Source organism: Prionailurus bengalensis, chromosome C1, assembly GCF_016509475.1.
Source record: "Prionailurus bengalensis isolate Pbe53 chromosome C1, Fcat_Pben_1.1_paternal_pri, whole genome shotgun sequence".
Classification (NCBI taxonomy): domain Eukaryota; kingdom Metazoa; phylum Chordata; class Mammalia; order Carnivora; family Felidae; genus Prionailurus; species Prionailurus bengalensis.
The window spans coordinates 139604424-139622802 of record NC_057345.1 but is presented as its reverse complement, the minus strand read 5'-3'; the positions used below and the strand labels follow the sequence as shown (position 1 = coordinate 139622802).

At 34.0% G+C, this 18379-nt stretch overlaps 1 protein-coding gene across 10 annotated transcripts in view; it reads left to right on the top strand.

The window, feature by feature from the left end:
• ORC4 (origin recognition complex subunit 4) overlaps positions 1–18379 on the top strand; it is a 79849-nt gene that overhangs the window by 32572 nt on the left and 28898 nt on the right. For 4 of the 10 annotated variants that reach the window (XM_043576642.1, XM_043576644.1, XM_043576650.1 and 1 more), the window contains 3 exons: positions 4638–4711; positions 7273–7349; positions 7937–8027. The exons of 1 other annotated variant lie outside the window; for it this stretch is intronic. In XM_043576642.1, coding sequence (XP_043432577.1) covers positions 4655–4711; positions 7273–7349; positions 7937–8027 — 225 coding nt within the window. In that variant the 5' untranslated portion in view covers positions 4638–4654. Of the gene's footprint in view, positions 1–2147; positions 2172–4637; positions 4712–4768; positions 4837–7272; positions 7350–7936; positions 8028–18379 lie in introns of those variants that run through there. 5 more of the 10 variants (XM_043576646.1, XM_043576647.1, XM_043576645.1 and 2 more) reach the window with 4 other exon arrangements.

The following is an 18379-nucleotide window of genomic DNA, read 5'->3' as shown; positions in this document are numbered from 1 at the left end:
CAGTTGTATGCCAACATTGTACTGGTTGGTTTGGATACAATGATAGGCATAATTTCTGAGCCCTTCTTTTAAGGAGACTGTGACCCAGTGGAGCAAACATATAAGTAAGCACAGAGTTAGTTATATCACACTGTGTGATGATTAAGTTTTATGAAAGGAGAAGATGGCATATATCCTGAAAGCATTTGACAGACACATCCCCTCAGACTTTACCCAGAGTAGGAGTATATAGGGGTATCACAGGAACGTATTCCAGAGGTTGGTATGAAGCAGGATACAAGAATTGTTGAATGTTCAGACAGAATATTAATAGAAGGAGCTAGTAAGTTAAACTGAGAAGCTAGTCATTCAGAGCATTCCATTTATTTATTTATTTGTTTATTTATTTATTTATTTATTTATTTATTTATTTATTTATTTTTAACGTTTATTCATTTTTGAAAGAGGGAGAGAGACAGAGCATGAGTGGGGGAGGGGCAGAGAGAGAGAGAGGGAGACACAGAATCTGAAGCAAGCTCTAGGCTCTGAGCTGTCTGAGCCACGTGGGGCTCGAACCCATGGACCCCAGGATCATGACCTGAGCAAAAGTCAGATGCTTAACTGACTGAGCCATCCAAGCACTCCATTCCTTTTTTTTTTTTAACTTTTATTTTAAATTTTGTTTAAATGTTTTTATTTATTTTTGAGAAAGAGAGAGAGCACAAGGAGGGGAGTGGCAGAGAGAGGGAGACACATAACCTGAAGCAGGGTCCAGGCTCCAAGCTGTCAGCACAAAGTCCAACTCAGGGCTTGAACTCGTGAACCACAAGATCATGATCTGAGCTGAAGTCAGACACTTAACTGACTGAGCCACTCAGGTGCTCCCAGACCCTTCCTTTTAAATGGTGTTAGAGAATTTGGAATTCAGAATTTGGGGGCTTGGGGGAAACTGAGGGGTTTTTATGTGAAAGTGGTATCACTAATGAGTATAAGAGTTGGAGACCGATAAAAATGTTGCTATAGATTTCTGGTCTAGAAATGATGTTGATGTAAAATGGGATCGAAGCAGCTAGTGACAGAAGTGGATTGGGTTGAAATTCTTTAGGCAGTGTAATAGGCCAATTGTTACTCCAGCATCTGAGATTGAAAACTGGTGCGTTCACTCTAGCAGAACATAATTTGAGAGGAAGGTCCACTGGAAGCTAAAGAAATAATATGAGAGTAAGCCATTCCTTGGAATTGCCCATTTCACTGCTCCTTGAAATAGTATCAGTAAGTAATAGTAGGTTGTACCAAAATTCCTACAAATAATTAGAGTCACCCAGGTTCCACCAATATGAGTAATAGTCATGCATAGACATTCAGCTCTTCTTACCCTTTGTCTAGTCCTACTATTTTAGAATAGCAAATAAAATCATATTATAGAAAGCAAAGTAGGAAGTGGAAGTAGTCCCTGGATGCACTGGTATAATTTGAAGAGAAATTCAACCAAGCATACTCTAATGATCAATTTTCAGATAATCAAGATTTAGTTGTACCACTATTACTCATTTCATTTTTTGTCATTAAGCAGTTGGGGGGAAAAAACTTTAAAATTAGAATTGTCTTTTTCTTAAATTTTTATTTTGAAATTATTATAGACTCACAGAAGTTGCAAAAGTAGTACTTAGAGTCCTGTAAACCAGTTTCATCCAGCTTCTGTTAAGGGTGACCTCTCATGTAACTCTATATATAGAGTTATACGTATAACTCTCGTATAACTATAATACAATATCAAAATCAGGAAATTAATATTGCTCTAATATTGTTAACTGGACTATGGGTCTTATTTGGTTTTTAAGCAGATTTTACTTGCACTGATTTTTGTATGTCTGTATAATTCTCTGTGATTTGATCCCATGTATAGATTTGTGTGACCTCAATAAAGATACACAACTGTTCCACCATTACAGAGTAACTCTCCATGCAACCCTTTTGTAGTTATACTCACCCCTGCAACCTTGACTCTGTCTCTTAGCCACTACCACTCTGTTCTTAATTTCTTGTCATTTCAGTTGTACCAGTGGATCTTGGGACTCCTTCCACTTCCCTCTGTGCTTTATTTTATTTACTATTCCGAAATAGTAGGACTAGACAAAGTGTAAGAGGAACTAAATATCTATACATGGCTATTAATCATTTTAGTACCAAATGTAAGCTTGGGTGACTACAATTACTGTAGAAGTTTTTAGTACAAATTATTATTCACATTGTTTCAAGAATGTTGTTTAAGTGGAATCAGAAAATATGTAATTTTCTTTTGAGGTTGGCTTTTTTTTTTTTTTTACTATGGGTAATAAATACTGTTGAGATCCATGTATGTTGTTGCATGTATCAGCAGTTACTCCTCTTTTTTTGCTCAAGTATATTCCCTTATTTGGATGGATGTTTGAGTTTGTTAAATTCTGTTGACTCATTGGAGAACATCTGTATTGTTGCCAGTTTGAGGGTTATTATGAGTAAATTTGTAATGAGCATTCATATTACAAGGCTTTAGGTTGAACATAAGTTTTCATTTCTCTGGGATAAATACCCAAGAGTACAGTTGCTTGCTGTGTTGCATGGTAAGAATATATTTAGGTTTTTAAGAAACTGCCAGCAAGAAACTTTGCAGAGGGGCTGTAACCAGTTTGCATTCTCACCAGTAGTTATGTGAAAAATCCAGTTTCTCTGCATCCTCACCAGCATTTGGTGTTACCTCACTTTTTTATTTTAGCTGTTCTAACAGATATGTATTGATATTTCATTATGGTTTTAATTTGCATTTTCCAAATGGCTAATAATGTTAAACATCTTTCACTTGTTTATTTGCCATCTCTATATCCTCTTCAGTGGAATGTCTGTTTATGTCTTTTGCAGAATTTTCTAATTGGATTGTTTCTTTTTTGTTGAATTTTGAAGATGCTTTATATATTGGTCCTTTGTCAAATATGTGGATTACAAATATTTTCTGTCATGCTCTAAAGCTTGTTTTTTGTCTATTAAATTAGAATTGTTTTTTAAAATATTCTTTGTTATGGAGTGCAGATTTGACTATTATTTGGAGGGGCAAAATGTATTAAAATTAATCTTTTGACTAAGATTTAATTTACAGCAAGGTAGGCACTGAAGTACTGTGTGCGTTTCTTTCATGAATGATCCCCAAAAGAAGACAAATGCATGCTTTTAATGGTTTACTTGAATTATATTTGATGCAAGGAGGCAGATTAGACACCTACCTATGACCTCAGACATTTTACTTAGCTTTCATGAGCATTGTTTTCTTAATCCATGAAATGGGGAAAATATTTTTTAATTCAGTGATAGTTTGAAATAGCTATTATAGCCCTAAAAACAAAAGCATGTTGTAAAAGCTCTCCCCCACTTTTTAAAAATTCAGTCCTCATTTTCTAGTAGGCAATTATTTCATGTTTTTTTGTGAGTTCGGATGTTGACTTACAGATCTTTTTCATAGTCAAGAGTATCTTAAACCACAGTGAGGCTGTCATTTCATTTTGCTGAAAGGGTTTTCTAAACCCCAGATACAACTCTGATTTAAGGGAAAAAATAATAAAGTAAGTAGAATCAAGTAAAAATAATTAATGTAAAGATGCTCAAACAAGGTGCCTTGCATAGACATTAGGCTGATAGAAGGTGCCTTTTAGGGATTAGGTGCCTTCTAGGGGCATAATTTTCTCCTAAGAAAAAATATTCTTAAAGTTTAAGACAGCAGTTGATGGCTCTGTTTTTGAGTTTCCAGTTTGGGAGCTTGGCACCAGAAGCCAGAGTTTAGGCCCTGGCTACATAGCTTATACAATAAAAGGAAGACAGATTTTCTTGCTATTTATCTGTCATAGCCTTTCTCAGATGTTTTCCAGGGAAGCATAAAACAGCATTCCAGGGGTTGGCATCTAATTGTCAGTATGTGAAATTAAAAATATGAGTTAATGAGTTATTAAATGAGGTATATACGAAGCACTTATAACAGTTCCTGGTATATAAGTAAACACTGCTTAAGTTCTTATTACCAGACTAGTAAAGGATTGCTATTGGAAGTCAATGTGAAGAAAATTAGATCTTTTAACCAAAAGTTAAAAGTTTGGGGATACTGGCAATTAAGTGGAAATCTTTTTTAATGAATTTGATTATGGGTAAAGAGAAATACAGGCAATTATGGATGTTCAGAGAAGATGCATTTTACCTACTCTCTAATGATTGTGTATGGTTGGTGAATGGAGCAAGAAAGCAAAGGTTTTGTGGAATGTGATGATCCTGTGGGATGGATGGGGAGGGAAACATTCTGTATGAAGGAAGCGCATAATTAAAAAAAAAAAAAGTTAAGGAAGGGATGTGAATAGTAGATTGAAGAAAAATGGAGTAGTTGTCTGTAAGAAAGAAAAAATTGACATACATTAAGGTATGAGTTTGAAGTGTATAGCATGATGGTTTGATTTACATATACTGTGAAATGGTTATCACACTAGGTTTAGCCCAAATTTTTTGAAGTTTGAGAAATTGGACATTTTCATGTTTTCATGTTTTAAAACTTGTGTTTATTTTGATTCTATGATAGTAAATTCTTAAATAATCTTTTCAAGCCAGTAATGTTTTGTATTCATGCTAATTTATTTTTTTTTAAGGATTTCAGTTTGTTGAAATGAGCAGTCGTAAATCAAAGAGTAACAACTTAATACATGCAGAGCTCCTTTCACAGGTTAGTATTTTCATTAATCCTAAGGTCTCTTAACATGCAACGCTGATCAGAGAATTGTCATCTTCTTAACTGGAATTCTCCCTTTAACGTGAAGGGAGAACATAACTCCCTTTCCATTCAAAAGGGTAGAATGTCTTACACTACATTTATTTATTCTTTCTAAGTCTTTGGATAGTTGGAGTGCTAACTTGACTTCTGCCTTCCCAAATGTCTTCTGATTTCCATCTACTTTAATGTAATCTTCAGAGTTTTGTACTTCTTTATTAAATTTATTCCTCTTTTACTTCTTGTGATGCTGTTATAAATGGGAGTTTTTTTCTTAATTTTTTTTACTTGTTCATTGTTAGTGTATCTAAGTGAAATTGATTTTTGTATATTACTCTTGTTTCCTGTAGCCTTGCCAGACTTATTAGTTCTAATAGTTTTTAGTGTATTCTTTAGTTTTTTAATATATAAGATCATGTCATCTGCAAATATAGTTTTACTTCTTCCTTTTCAGTCTGGTTGACTTTAATTTTTTTTTATTGTCTAATAGCCCCAACTAGAACTTTCAGTGCAATATTGAGTAAAAGTGAAAAGAACATTCTTGTTTCATTTTTTATATTTGGGAAATACATTCAGTCTTTCACAATTGATATGATGTTAGCTATAGTTTTTGTAGGTGCCCTTAATCAGATTGAGGATGCTGTCTTTTTTCCTGGTATGTTGGGTGTTTTTATCATAAAAATTTAATATTAAGTGCATACTGTATTCCAATGGTGAGTGTACATGTATGTGTGTCTCCCTTAAGGAATATAGTAGGGAGTGGGTATAATAACTGCTCTGGTATTTCTATTTATCTGGCTTGACCAGAACTGTGTGTTTTTCTAATAAAAACTAAATGTAAGTTATTGGCATCCCTTCATATAAGACCTTACTTTCTTTTTGGAAGGAAAATGTTTAACTCTGTTTCAAAGAAAGTTTTTAGCTGAAGTATAATTTACATATCCTAGTAAAGTGCACAAATCTACATACAGTTCAATTTCTGTACATGTATACACCTATTTAACCTTCATCTCAGATCACTTGAGATTTTTGAACCTTTCACTGTTCACTACAGCTTCACTTCACTTTACCCCTTAGATGTTATACATAGTTCTTGCCTTTCTATTAGACTTTAATGAAGTTTGAGAAAGAAAAAAAAAGTGAGGTTTATCTTTTGATTTCTAATGATCATACGTAAGTAGAGAAATAAGCATTATGTTTAGTTGAGTCTCTGTAGATGCTCATTTAAGTGTTTTATAGGTATCAGCTGTTACCTATACAATACCTGTGTTATGTTACAGATGACTGCCTTATTTAATCTTGAGAACAGACCTGCCAGAAAACTGTTTCATTGTTTCAATTTTGTATATTAAAAAAATTAACATTTAGAAAAGGCTAACTTTAAAATCCATGTAGTTGACTTCTGGCATCACTCCTTATTCTTTCCCCTTCTTATACAATGATAATATGGATTATTTTATCTCTACTGAATAATTTGCTTTGCTTAGCCTCTGGTACATGTAAACAGGACTCAGATTTATCTTTTTGGTACATGAAGGATCGGTCCAATGTTGTCAGTGTGGGAGAAGCAAATAATCTTGGAAGCTTCTTTCTTCTGATGATGGGACCAAATCTGAAATAGCCTCTTAAGACTTTTGTCCCTGAAAGACCTCTGTAGTAGCAGCAGATTCAGAAACGGAATGCCTTTAATGGTCTATATTTTAAAAAATTATGCTATATTGTCTGACATAATTTTTTAAAGCCCAGTCTAAGCCCTTTTTTCTAAGGCAAACTCAAAATTTAGGTCCTTAAAAGATTTTTTTTCTTAATTCATTCCAGTGATTCTTCATTTTATAGGTGTAGATGAACACAATTTCTTCCATGTAATTGAGCATTTCCTTATATGCTGAATTACTACTTTTTTCAATATGTCATTTCTTCCCAATTTAGTTGCAGTGTTTCTTTAGGCATGGGTCATGCTCCTTTAGTAGTAGTATGTTCTGAATCTAATAGGTCCTCAATAAGTATATAGACTTTTAAACTTTATTTTCTCAAATCCTGACTGTCATGATAGGTGTAGATGGATAGGGCTTGAACTAAGCCAGTTTAGATGTGTTTGGTCTCTAGAGATTGAGGTGTGGTTCATGAGCATTATTAGATGACATTACGTTATTCGATTCTTTTGTGTCTTTGTTCCTTGGCTGATATGTTATGTACAAAGTGAAGCAATCATTCATTCACATGCAGTAAAACAGCCCTCCAATTTGCTGATGTGGCTAAAGTAATTCTCTTGTTGGATTTCACAAGTAAATTCTCATCTTTCTTCTGGGACTTGGGATAATAAAAAGAAAAAGAAAAAAAACCCACTAATTTTACAACTCATGAAAATGGTACCAGAACTCTTGAACACAAGCTATTTATGGAGGGTTAAATAAATTGATTAATACCTAATTCTGACTGCTATAAATGTGTATTCTCAGTCATTTTGATTTCATGAATAACATTTTCATTTGTATTTACTCACTTCTTTAAATCAGGTACAAAGAGTTTTACGGGAAAGATTTTGTCATCAAAGCCCACATAGTAACTTATTTGGAGTACAAGTACAATACAAGTAAGTTTAGCTATCCCTTTTTCTACGTAAAGATGCCCTTTAGGTTTTTCAAAAACCTACATAGATTTTACGTTACCTTACATGGATTTTATCTTGAATATGGCTAACATTTTTATAGAGATAAAAAATTTTGCTTTTATACAGAAGCTCTGAATATTATAAAGCAAGAGCAGATATAAATGTTTTCATAACAGGAAAGCTCCTTAACTTTGAATCTTTTGTTGTTTCTGTCATCTGGTATTATGGAGACAAATTCTGAGGTCTTGTACCTGATTCTCGAGTGCCAGCTGTGGAGTGAAAAGTTCCAAGAATTGCCACTGTTGTCCCTTGTCCCATATCATCATAAAGCCAAGATATTTCAAACTTAACTTGGTTTCCTCTTGAAGTTTCTAGTGATTCGTATGGACTTACTATCTCTTCCTGTGTTTTTCTGTGTAGGACTATATATAGCATAAGTCAAGTGCCAAGTGGGAGAGAAAAAGGGAATGCCTATTTTCTGTGCATATTCATATTCAGCTTTTAAAAAGTATTATCTAGCAAGTTATTCTAGCTTCCTTTTTAAATGTTGGCTATTTATGTCATTTCAGACACTTAATTGAGCTGCTAAAAAGAACTGCTATCCATGGAGAAAGTAACTCTGTTCTCATTATTGGGCCCCGAGGATCAGGAAAGACCACGGTAAAACTATTGATTTCTGGTATTTCCTTGCTTCTGTAGACATGTGATGATTCTTCTAGCGAATACCGGAAATATCTTTTATTTTCATTATTTTGTTAATTTTTCTTTTGTTTTTTTTCTTTAAATAATAGAAGACCTACAAAGCCTTAAAACTTAGGGTGGTATATTTGAATTGAGCATATCCTTTTTACCTTACTTTCCTCCTCAGTAACAAATTTTCATTTGATGTTTTCCCATTGTCTTTTGTCCTTGAAGAATTAGTCATTGCCAGTAGAAACAGCAAATTAGCATTTATTGAGCATGTTTCTTATGCTTTTTATCTATGTTCTGTACCTTAACTTGTGCTTTTTATCTGTTATCAGTTTTATACTAACCCTGTAAGGTAGGCATTGATTCTGTTTATAAATTGGGTAACTCTCATACCATGCATTCTTTTCTCCCTACTATTTGATTATTTACTGTTTAATCCTAACTCAAGTAATTTTTTCATTATACTCCCATCTTCTAGAATTCTTTTCTACTTTCCCTCTATCATATTTCGCTTAGTTACCTCAAAAGCATACTCTTGCTTTTTCCTCTGATTTTGTCTTTTCACATTCTTTTCGATATATGAGACAAATTATAGCTGTTACGTTGAATATATTACTATTAACTTTCAGTACTTGGGCTGCGTAAAATTTCTTTTCTGCTATATTCCATGCAATGAATTTAGATTTTTCACTAACATAGTTGTTTTTATGTGTTGAAGTAAAATTATGTATTAAATAAAATTATGTAAATTATAAGTTAATTATAATTATTAAATTATATTAAGTTAAATTATAAGTAATATTGCTTATTTTATAACCAATAAATATTGACTGTACATTAGGTAAGATGAGGAAATAAGGACTTTAGTATTTTACTCTTCTCACCCATTTCCAGTATTTGAAGTATATAAGTTGGGAATACAGATCTAGGTAATTTCTTTTCTTTTTTAATCTTGGAATACTTTTTCACATTTATTATATTACAGTTATATTTAGAATAATTTTTTCATTTTGACTATACTGTATTTGATTCAGTCCTTATGCTCATTTTATATAACCACTATTTTTTTATTCTTGCTTTCTTTATTATGATTTTCCTTTGTGTTTGACTTCAGTGCTGTTGGAATAGTTTTAACAAGAGAGCCATATGATTGGTATGCCTTTGAGCTATTAGAATATTTTAAATTCTTAACAATAATATTAACAATAGAAACACTGAGCAAAGGATATGCACAGAAAGGTCACAGAAAATTAAATACAAATCTGTCTTAAACTTATAAGCATCTTCAATCTTACTTATAAGTAACAAATTTAAAGCATTAGCACTTTTGTCTACCAGGATGACAAAACCTGTAAAATTGAGAACACTAAAATTGTGAACTTATAGGAAAATAGACACATGTTCCTACTGGTAGTATAAATTTACGTAACTAGAATAAAAGACAGTATCTAACCACATTACGAATTCATATGCCCTTTGACTCAGCAACAGCATTCTAGGAATTTGTACTTTTTAAATGATGTATATACACTTACTCATTGCAACAACATTTATTGATAGTGAAAGATCAGGAACAACATAAATGCCCATCAAGAGAATACCAGTTAATAAATGCTGGTTCATCCATCCATATGATAGATTATTATGCATCAGCAAAAAGTAACATTTGTCTGTAGTCCAGAAGAAAAGGGAAGAGGAAAAAATATCCTATTTTTATTGGTTTGTACAGGCATACCTCATTTTACTTTGCTCTGCTGCACTTTGCATATACCGTGTATTTTACAAATTGAAGATTTTTGGCAACCCTTTGTTGAGCAAGTATGTAGGTGCCGTTTTTCCAACAGCATGTGCTCATTTTGTGTCTCTGTCCCATCTTGGTAATTCTCAAAATATTTCAAACATATTCATTATCATATGTGTCATGGTGATGTGTAAACAGTGATCTTTGATGTTACTATTATAATTGTTTTGAGGTTTCAGGAACCATGTGCATATAAGATGGCAAACTTAATGGATTGATGTGTTTGTTCTGACTGCTCCACCCAGCGGCCACTCCCCCATCTCTGTCCCTCTCCTTGGGCCTTCCTATTCCCTAAGATACAACAATATTGACATTAGGCAATTAATAACACTACAGTGGCCTCTAGGTGTTTAAGTGAAGGGGAGAGTCACACATTTTAAATCAAAACAGTTTAAATCAAAAGGTAGAAATGATTGAATTTAGTGAAGAAGGCATGTCAGAACCAAGATAAGCTGAAAGCTAGGCTAGGCCTCTTACACTAGTCAAGCAGTGAATACAAAGGAAAAGTTCTTGAAGGAAATTAAAAGTGCTACTCCAGTAAACACACCAGTAGTGAGAAAGTGAAATAGCCCTATTGCTGATACGGAGAAAGTTTTAGTGGCCTACACATTCCCTTAAGCCAAAGCCTAATCCAGAACAAGGCCCTAATTCTGTTCAGTTGTTCAAAGGCTGAGAGAGGTGAGGAAGCTGCAGAAGAAAAGTTTGAAGCTAGCAGAAGTTGGTTCATGAGGTTTAAGGAAAGCAACACCTCCAAAACATAAAAGTGCAAGCGCTGATGTAGGAAAAGGGAGAATGATGAAACACAGACACATATTCTTGTTACAGTTCCTACCCAGAGGTGATACAGACTGCATCTCCTCACAGTTGCCTGGCCAGAGTGTCACATGCTCATACCTAATTTCAAGAGAGCGAAGAAGTGGATTTCTCCTAGATGCCTAGAAGGGATTGCTAGAAGTATTTGGTGAATGTCTGTGATGTTCACCACAGCTAACTTGTTTTGTGTGTGATTTTTCCCTGACTTGATAGTTGCAGAATTTCTTTATCTTAGCAGTGTAAAAATTTCAGACTATAAGCATAGGTCATAAAAACTGATACTGTATAAACTCCCTTAATATGAATTTAGATCTTTTTTCAGTAAAGGTTAATTTTTTTTTCTGTTTTCATTGTTCTGTTATCTTTGGAAAACACATCATCATACAAATGTTTAAAGATTATTTTTAGATAATGCTTTAATTCTTCAAGAGCTCCATTAGTGATACTCTGAGAAAATGAGATGTAGGAAATCAGTACATTAGATCTATTATTCCATCATAAACTATGCATCTTGAAACAAAGTGGCATTACAACAGAGAAGTTGTACCTCAGTGGTGTGTATATTAAAGGGTCTAGCCTAAAAATATAACTTGGGTCGCAAGCAAGCAACTGAATTTATTCTGAACTTCATCTTGGAAGTTTGTCCCTAAAAGCATGGAGAAAGTTCAAAAAAAAAAGGAAGTAGAGTTAGTAAACACTTGTAAAGATGTTTAAATACAAATTGAAACTTTACTCATTTAATTAGTAAATTGGCTAAAATAGACCTATTTTTTACCAAAAAAAAATTTAAACATGTAAGAGAGTTCCCTGGTTATTTTTTTCAATATTTATTTATTTATTTTTATTTATTTATTACTTTGTTTTATTTTAATTTACATCCAAGTTAGTTAGCATATACTGCGACAATGATTTCAGGAGTAGATTCCTTAATGCCCCTTACCCATTTAGCCCATCCCCCCTCCCACAACCCTACCAGTAACCCTCTGTTTGTTCTCCATATGTAAGAGTCTCTTCTGTTTTGTCCCCCTCCCTTTTTTTATATTATTTTTGCTTCCCTTCCCTTGTGTTCATCTGTTCTGTGTCTTAAAGTCCTCATATGAGTGAAGTCTATGATACTTGTCTTTCTCTAATTTTGCTTAGCATTATACCCTCCAGTTCCATCCATGTAGTTGTAAATGGCAAGATTTCATTCTTTTTGATTGTTGAGTAATACTCCATTGTATATATATGCCACATCTTCTTTATCCATTCATCCATCGATGGACATTTGGAGTCTTTCCATACTTTGGCCATTGTTGATAGTGCACTATAAACATGGGGGTGCATGTGTCCCTTCAAAACAGCATATCTGTATCCCTTGAATAATTACCTAGTAGTGCAATTGCTAGGTTGTAGGGTAGTTGTATTTTTAATTTTTGAGGAACCTCCATACTGTTTTCCAGAGTGACTGCACCAGTTTGCATTCCCATCAGCAGCACAAAAGAGATCCTCTTTCTCCGCATCCTCGCCAACATCTGTTGTTGCCTGAGTTGTTAATGTTAGCCATTCTGACAAGTGTAAGGTGGTATCTCATTGTGGTTTTGATTTGTATTTCCCTGATGATGAGTGAAGTTGAGCATTTTTTTGTGTGTCGGTTGGTCATCTAGATGTCTTCTTTGGAGAAGTGTCTATTCATGTCTTTTGCCCATTTCTTCACTGGATTATTTGTTTTTTGGGTGTTGAGTTGATAAGTTCTTTATAGATTTTGGATACTAACCCTTTATCTAGTATGTCATTTGCAAATATCTTCTCCCATTCCATCGGTTGGCTTTTATTTTTGCTGCTTGTTTCCTTCACTGTGCAGAAGCTTTTTATTTTGATGAGGTCCCAATAGTTCATTTTTGCTTTCTGTTTCCCTTGCCTCTGGAGACGTGTTGAGTGAGAAGTTGCTGTGGCCAAGGTCAAAGAGGTTTTTTGCCTGCTTTCTCCTCAAGGATTCTGATGGCTTCATGTCATATGATTAGGTCTTTCATCCATTTTGAGTTTATTTTTGTGTATGGTGTAAGAAAGTGGTCCAGGTTCATTCTTCTGCATGTCACTGTCCAGTTTCCTCAGCACCACTTGCTGAAGAGACTGTCTTTATTCCATTGGATATTCTTTCCTGCTTTGTCAAAGATTAGTTGGCCATACGTTTGTGGGTCCATTTCGGGGTTCTCTATTCTGTTCTATTGATCTGAGTGTCTGCTTTTGTGCCAGAGAGTTCCCCTGTTATAACCATCCCTCCCCCCCCCCCCCCCCCACATACACACATACAACTTCCCCTGTTATTAACATCTTCCCTTAGCATGGTACATTTGTAGAAATTCATGAACCAGTATTAATATGTTGTCATTAACTAGCGTCTCATAGTTTTCATGAAGGTTCACTCTTTCTGATGTACAATTCTGAGGATTTTAACATATGCATAGTCATGTGTCCAACATTACAGTGTCATACAAAATAATTTTGCCACCCTAAAAATCCCCTGTACTTTACCTATTAGTCTTCCCACCCCCAATCCTTGGCAAGCACTAATTTTCTTATTATCACCATGGTTTTGACTTTTTCAGAATGTCACAGTTGGAATCATAAAATTAAGAAGATTGGCTTCTTCCACTTACCAGTATGAATTTAAGGTTCCTTCATGTCATTTTATGGCTTGATAGGTCATTTCTTTTAATTGTTTAATAATATTCCTTTGTATGGATGTACCACTGTTTATCCATTCACCTATTAAAGGAACTTGATTAGTTCCAATTTTGAGTAGTTCTGAATAAAGCTTTTATAAACACTTGTATGCAGGTTTTTATGTGGACATAATCTTCAACTTAATTGGATAAATACTTGGGAGCAACATTGTTGGATCGTATGGTAAGACTGTTTAGCTTTGTGAGACTGTACTAAGCTGTCTTCCAAAGTGTCAGTACCATTTTGCTTTTTTCACCAGCAATTAATAAGAGTTTCTCTTGTTATGCATCCTCATTAGCATTTGGTATTATTGTTGTTTTTAATGTTAGCCATTCTAGTATGTATGTATAGTATCCCAATGCTATTTTTATTTCCAATCTTCTAATTATGTATGATATTAAGTATCTTTTCATATGCTTATTTTCATCTGTATATCTTTGGTAAGGTATTTTCTGACCATTTTTGAATTGGGTTTATTCATTTCTTATTGATATGTTTTGAGAAGTCTTTGTATATTTTGGATATACCAGCTATGTGTTTTGCAGATACTTTCTCCAAATCTGTGGTTTCTCTTTTAATTCTCTTATGAGTTTCCTTGGCAAGCAGTTTTTCCATATCAACTTACCATTTATTTCTTTCATAGGTTGTGATTTTGGTGTTATATCTAAAACTTCATCACCAAATCCAAGGCCTTCTAGGTTTTTCTCCTATGTGTCCTTCTGGATCTTTTATAGTTGTTGTGTTTTACAGTTGGGTTGGTGATTTATTTTGAGTTAATTTCTTTGAACGGTGTAAGGTCTGTGTCTAAATTCTTTTTCTTTCTTTTTTTTCTTTTCCTTGTACATGAATGTTTAAATTGTTTCAGCGTTTGTTGACAAGGCCGTCTTTTCTTCAGTGAATTACCTTTGCTTCTTTTTCAAAGGTCAGTTGATTGTATTTGTGTCAGTCTGTTTCTGCCTGTCTTGATTACTGTAGCTTTATAGTAAGGCTTAAAGTTAGGCATTGACAGTCTTCCAACTTTGTGTACTGCTTCAGTATTATTTTGGCTATTCTGGGTACTTTGCCTTTTTATTAACTTTAGAATTTATGTATTTATTTCCAAGTACTGGAATTTTTGTATTCAGTTGTGGGATTTTGTGTTCAATCTGTAGATCACAATGGAAAAATTGGTTTCTTAAGTATATTGAATCTTCACATTGATAAACATGGAATATCTTTTCATTTATTTAGGTCTTTCATCAGACTTTTGTGGTTTTTCTCATATAGATCTTACACATATGTCATTAGATTTATACTAAGTAAATAGTTTTGGTGCTAATGTGAGTAGTATGACATTTTTAATTCAGATTCCACCTGCTCATTGCTGATATATACAAAACCAAATGACTTTGTGTTTTATCTTGTATCGTGCAATCTTGTTGTAATTGATCATTTGTTCCAAAAATTTGTCAATATTTGGGCATTTTCTACAATCATGTCATCTGCAAATGACAGAAAGTTTTTATTTCTTTCCTATTTCCTTTTGTACCTTTTATTTCATTCTCTTGTCTTCCTGCATTTATCATTCACAGGCTATCTTTAAGCACTGATCATAAAATTAATATTATTCAAAGCCTCTTAATATGAATTTAGGTCTGTTTTCACTGAAGAATAAGTTTATTTTGGGATATTTCTTCTCATTTATTTCTTCTTGTCCTTTCTTAGCATTAGCATATCCAATTCTTAAGCCTTTGTTCTTATTTCTCTTTGTCATTTCTCCATGTTCTTTCTTTTTTTTTTTCCCCCTCAGCATTCTGCCATATCACCAGTGTGATTTTCTTCACCAGCAGTTCCACACTTTGCTTCTTCTAATGTGATACTGCATTTTAGCTTCTAACAGTCCTTCCTACTTGTCTGCCTCCTTGTCATGTACCTTCTTAGTCTGTTGTTTTGTGTTTATCTAAGTCTGGCTTAAACAGCTCACAATATTTATTTTCTAAAATACACATTTTCAGTACTAATTAGTCTTTTTCATCAGCTTATGTCCTTTATGTAACATAATTTTTATATAAACTCCCATGTTAGTTTTTTCTATTTATTCAAGGTTAAAGAAGACGACAGCCATTAAGTCATAGTATTTATCACTTAATAAAACAGATTGTTCGTGGTATGCTGACAGTTTGTCCCATTGTTGTTGCTTCTCAAACCAGAGAGGCCTGTTCTGGTGCTTTAAAGTCATTTATCAAGTGTGACTTTGCTGGAATGGGGAAGAATCCCATACTTGGTATTCCATTTTGTTATGATTTGACTTATTCCTATTGCACTCCAATATTGAGAGGACAGAGAGCCAAGGAGGATTGTTTAACTTTTGTGATTTGTTGTGTGTGGAGTATCCTGAGACATAAAGTAGATGATTTTAGACAAGAACTCTTATTAGTATAACTTTTTAAATGTAAATTTTAATTTAATAAGAATACAGTATATTTTTAATACTCTCTTTGGCCAAACTACTTGAAGTACAAAAATTTTCAATCTGCAGTTAACTGATAAAGATAACAGAAAGTTAGTGTGATTTACTGTATCTCAAACATTTTATTGAAAAAATACATGTGGTTCCAAATGACAGATTGTATCCTGGAAAATACTTTTCTATACAGAAATTACTGTAGACAAAGAAACAAGCATGTGGTAACAGTAATAGTAGGTAAGCATAAAAATCCCTGATTGCTGGCAGGTCTAAATGAACTATGCCAGTATGTTTGGAAAATTAATTGTTAGCTACAAAGATTGTGGAAATGGGGTAGCCATCTTTGTTATGGTGGTTGGTGTAATATAATGTCAACTAAGTATTTTTAGTATATAATGTAGCTTAAAATATTTGGAAAGATGAAATTGTATACAGTAAAAAATTTACCAGTTACACAATTTGTTAAAAAATTACACAATAGGGGGGCACCTGGGTGGCTCAGTCGGTTAGGCACCCGACTTCGGCTCAGGTCATGATCTCTCGGTCCGTGAGTTCGAGCCCCACATCGAGCTCTGTGCTGACAGCTCAGAGCCTGGAGCCTGCTTCAGATTCTGTGTCTCCCTCTCTCTTTGACCCTCCTCCGTTCATGCTCTGTCTCTCTCTGTCTCAAAAATAAACGTTAAAAAAATTAAAAAAAAATTATACAATAGGTAACACACCAGTCAGTTTTAGCAATATGTAGATTTGAACTAAAATTATTTGAAGACACATATGCTAATACATTTAAATTATCATTTCAGATCACACAAACACATCATGTAAAAATTGTGAGCTGATCTAGACAAATGATAATAAGTTGTTTAAAATAAATTTAATGGAAAGAATGTTATAAACTTGTTTTAACTCTTTTAAGTTTTTATTTTAACCACCTGATGCTCATCACAAATGCACTCCTTTATCCCAACAACTATTCTACCTATCCCCCCAACCACCTCCTCTCTGGTAACCATCAGTTGGTTCTCTAAACTTGAGTCTTTTTCATGGTATGCCTCTCTCTCTTTCTCTCTCTTTCCCTTTGCTTGTTTTGTTAACTCAATTCCACATGAGTGAAATCATATGGTATCTGTCTTTTTCTCTGACTTATTTCACTTAGCATTATAGTCTCCCTCCATGCATGTCATTGCAAAGGGCAAGATTTGATTCTTTTTTAATGGCTGAATAATATTCCATTGTGTGTGTATACCATGTCTTCTTTATCCATTCATCTATCAATGGACACTTTACTTCCATAATTTGGCTGTTGTAAATAATGCTATATAAACATGGGGTGTGTGTATCTCTTTGAATTAGTGTTTTTGTATTCTTTAGGGAAATACCCAGTAGTATATTTGTTGGATTGTAGGTTAGTTCTCTTTTAACTTTTTGAGGAACCTCATATTATCTTTCACAGTAGCTGTACCAATTTGCATTCCCACCAACAGTGCATGAGGGTTCCTTTTGCTCCACATCCTTGCCAGCACCTGTTCTTTTGTTTTTTATTCTAACCATTCTGGCAGGTGTGAAATGATATCTCCTTGTGGTTTTGATTTGCATTTCCTTGATGCTGAGTGATGTTGAGCATCTTTCAGTGGGTTTGTTGGCCAGCTGTATGTTTTCCTTGGGAGAATATCTGTCTTCTGTCCATTTGTAAATTGCATTATTTGTTTTTGGGGTGTTGGGTTGTATCAGCTCTTTATATATTTTGGATACTAACGCTTTATCAGATATGTCATTTGCAGATATCTTCTCTCATTCAGTAGGTTGCCTTGTAGTTTTGTTGGTTTTCTTCACCATCCAGAAGCTTTACATTTTGATATAGTCCCAATAGTTTATTTTTGCTTTTTTTTTTTTTTTCCTTGTCTCAGGGGGAGCTATTTAGAAAGAAGTTCCTAAAGGCCAGTGTCAGAGAAATTACTATCTGTGCTTTCTTGTAGAATTTTTACGGTTTCAGATCTCACATTTAGGTCTTTAGTAGATTTTGAGTCTGTTTTTGCATATGGTATAAGAGAGTGGTCCAGTTTCATTCTTCTGCATGTTTCTGTCCAGTTTTCCCAGCACCATTTTTTGTTTGTTTCTTAATTTTTTTTAATGTTTTTATTTATTTTTGACACAGAGACAGATCATGAGCAGGGGAGGGGCAGAGAGAGAGGGAGACACAGAATCTGAAGCAGGCTCCAGGCTCTGAGCTGTCAGCACAGAGCCCAACACAGGGCTCGAACTCACAGACTGTGAGATCATGACCTGAGCCGAAGTTGGATGCTCAACCAATTGAGCCACCCAGGTGCCCCCATTTTTTGAAGACATTATCTTTTTCCCTTTGGATATTCTTTCCCCCTTTGTCGAAGATTAATGGACCATATAATTGTGGGTTTATTTCTGGGTTTTCTATTCCATTGGTATGCATGTCTATTTTTGTGCCAGTACCATACTGTCTTGATTACTGCAGCCTTGTAATGTAACTTGAAGTCTGGAATTGTGATGCCTCCAACTTTGCTTTTAAGATTGTTTTGGCTATTT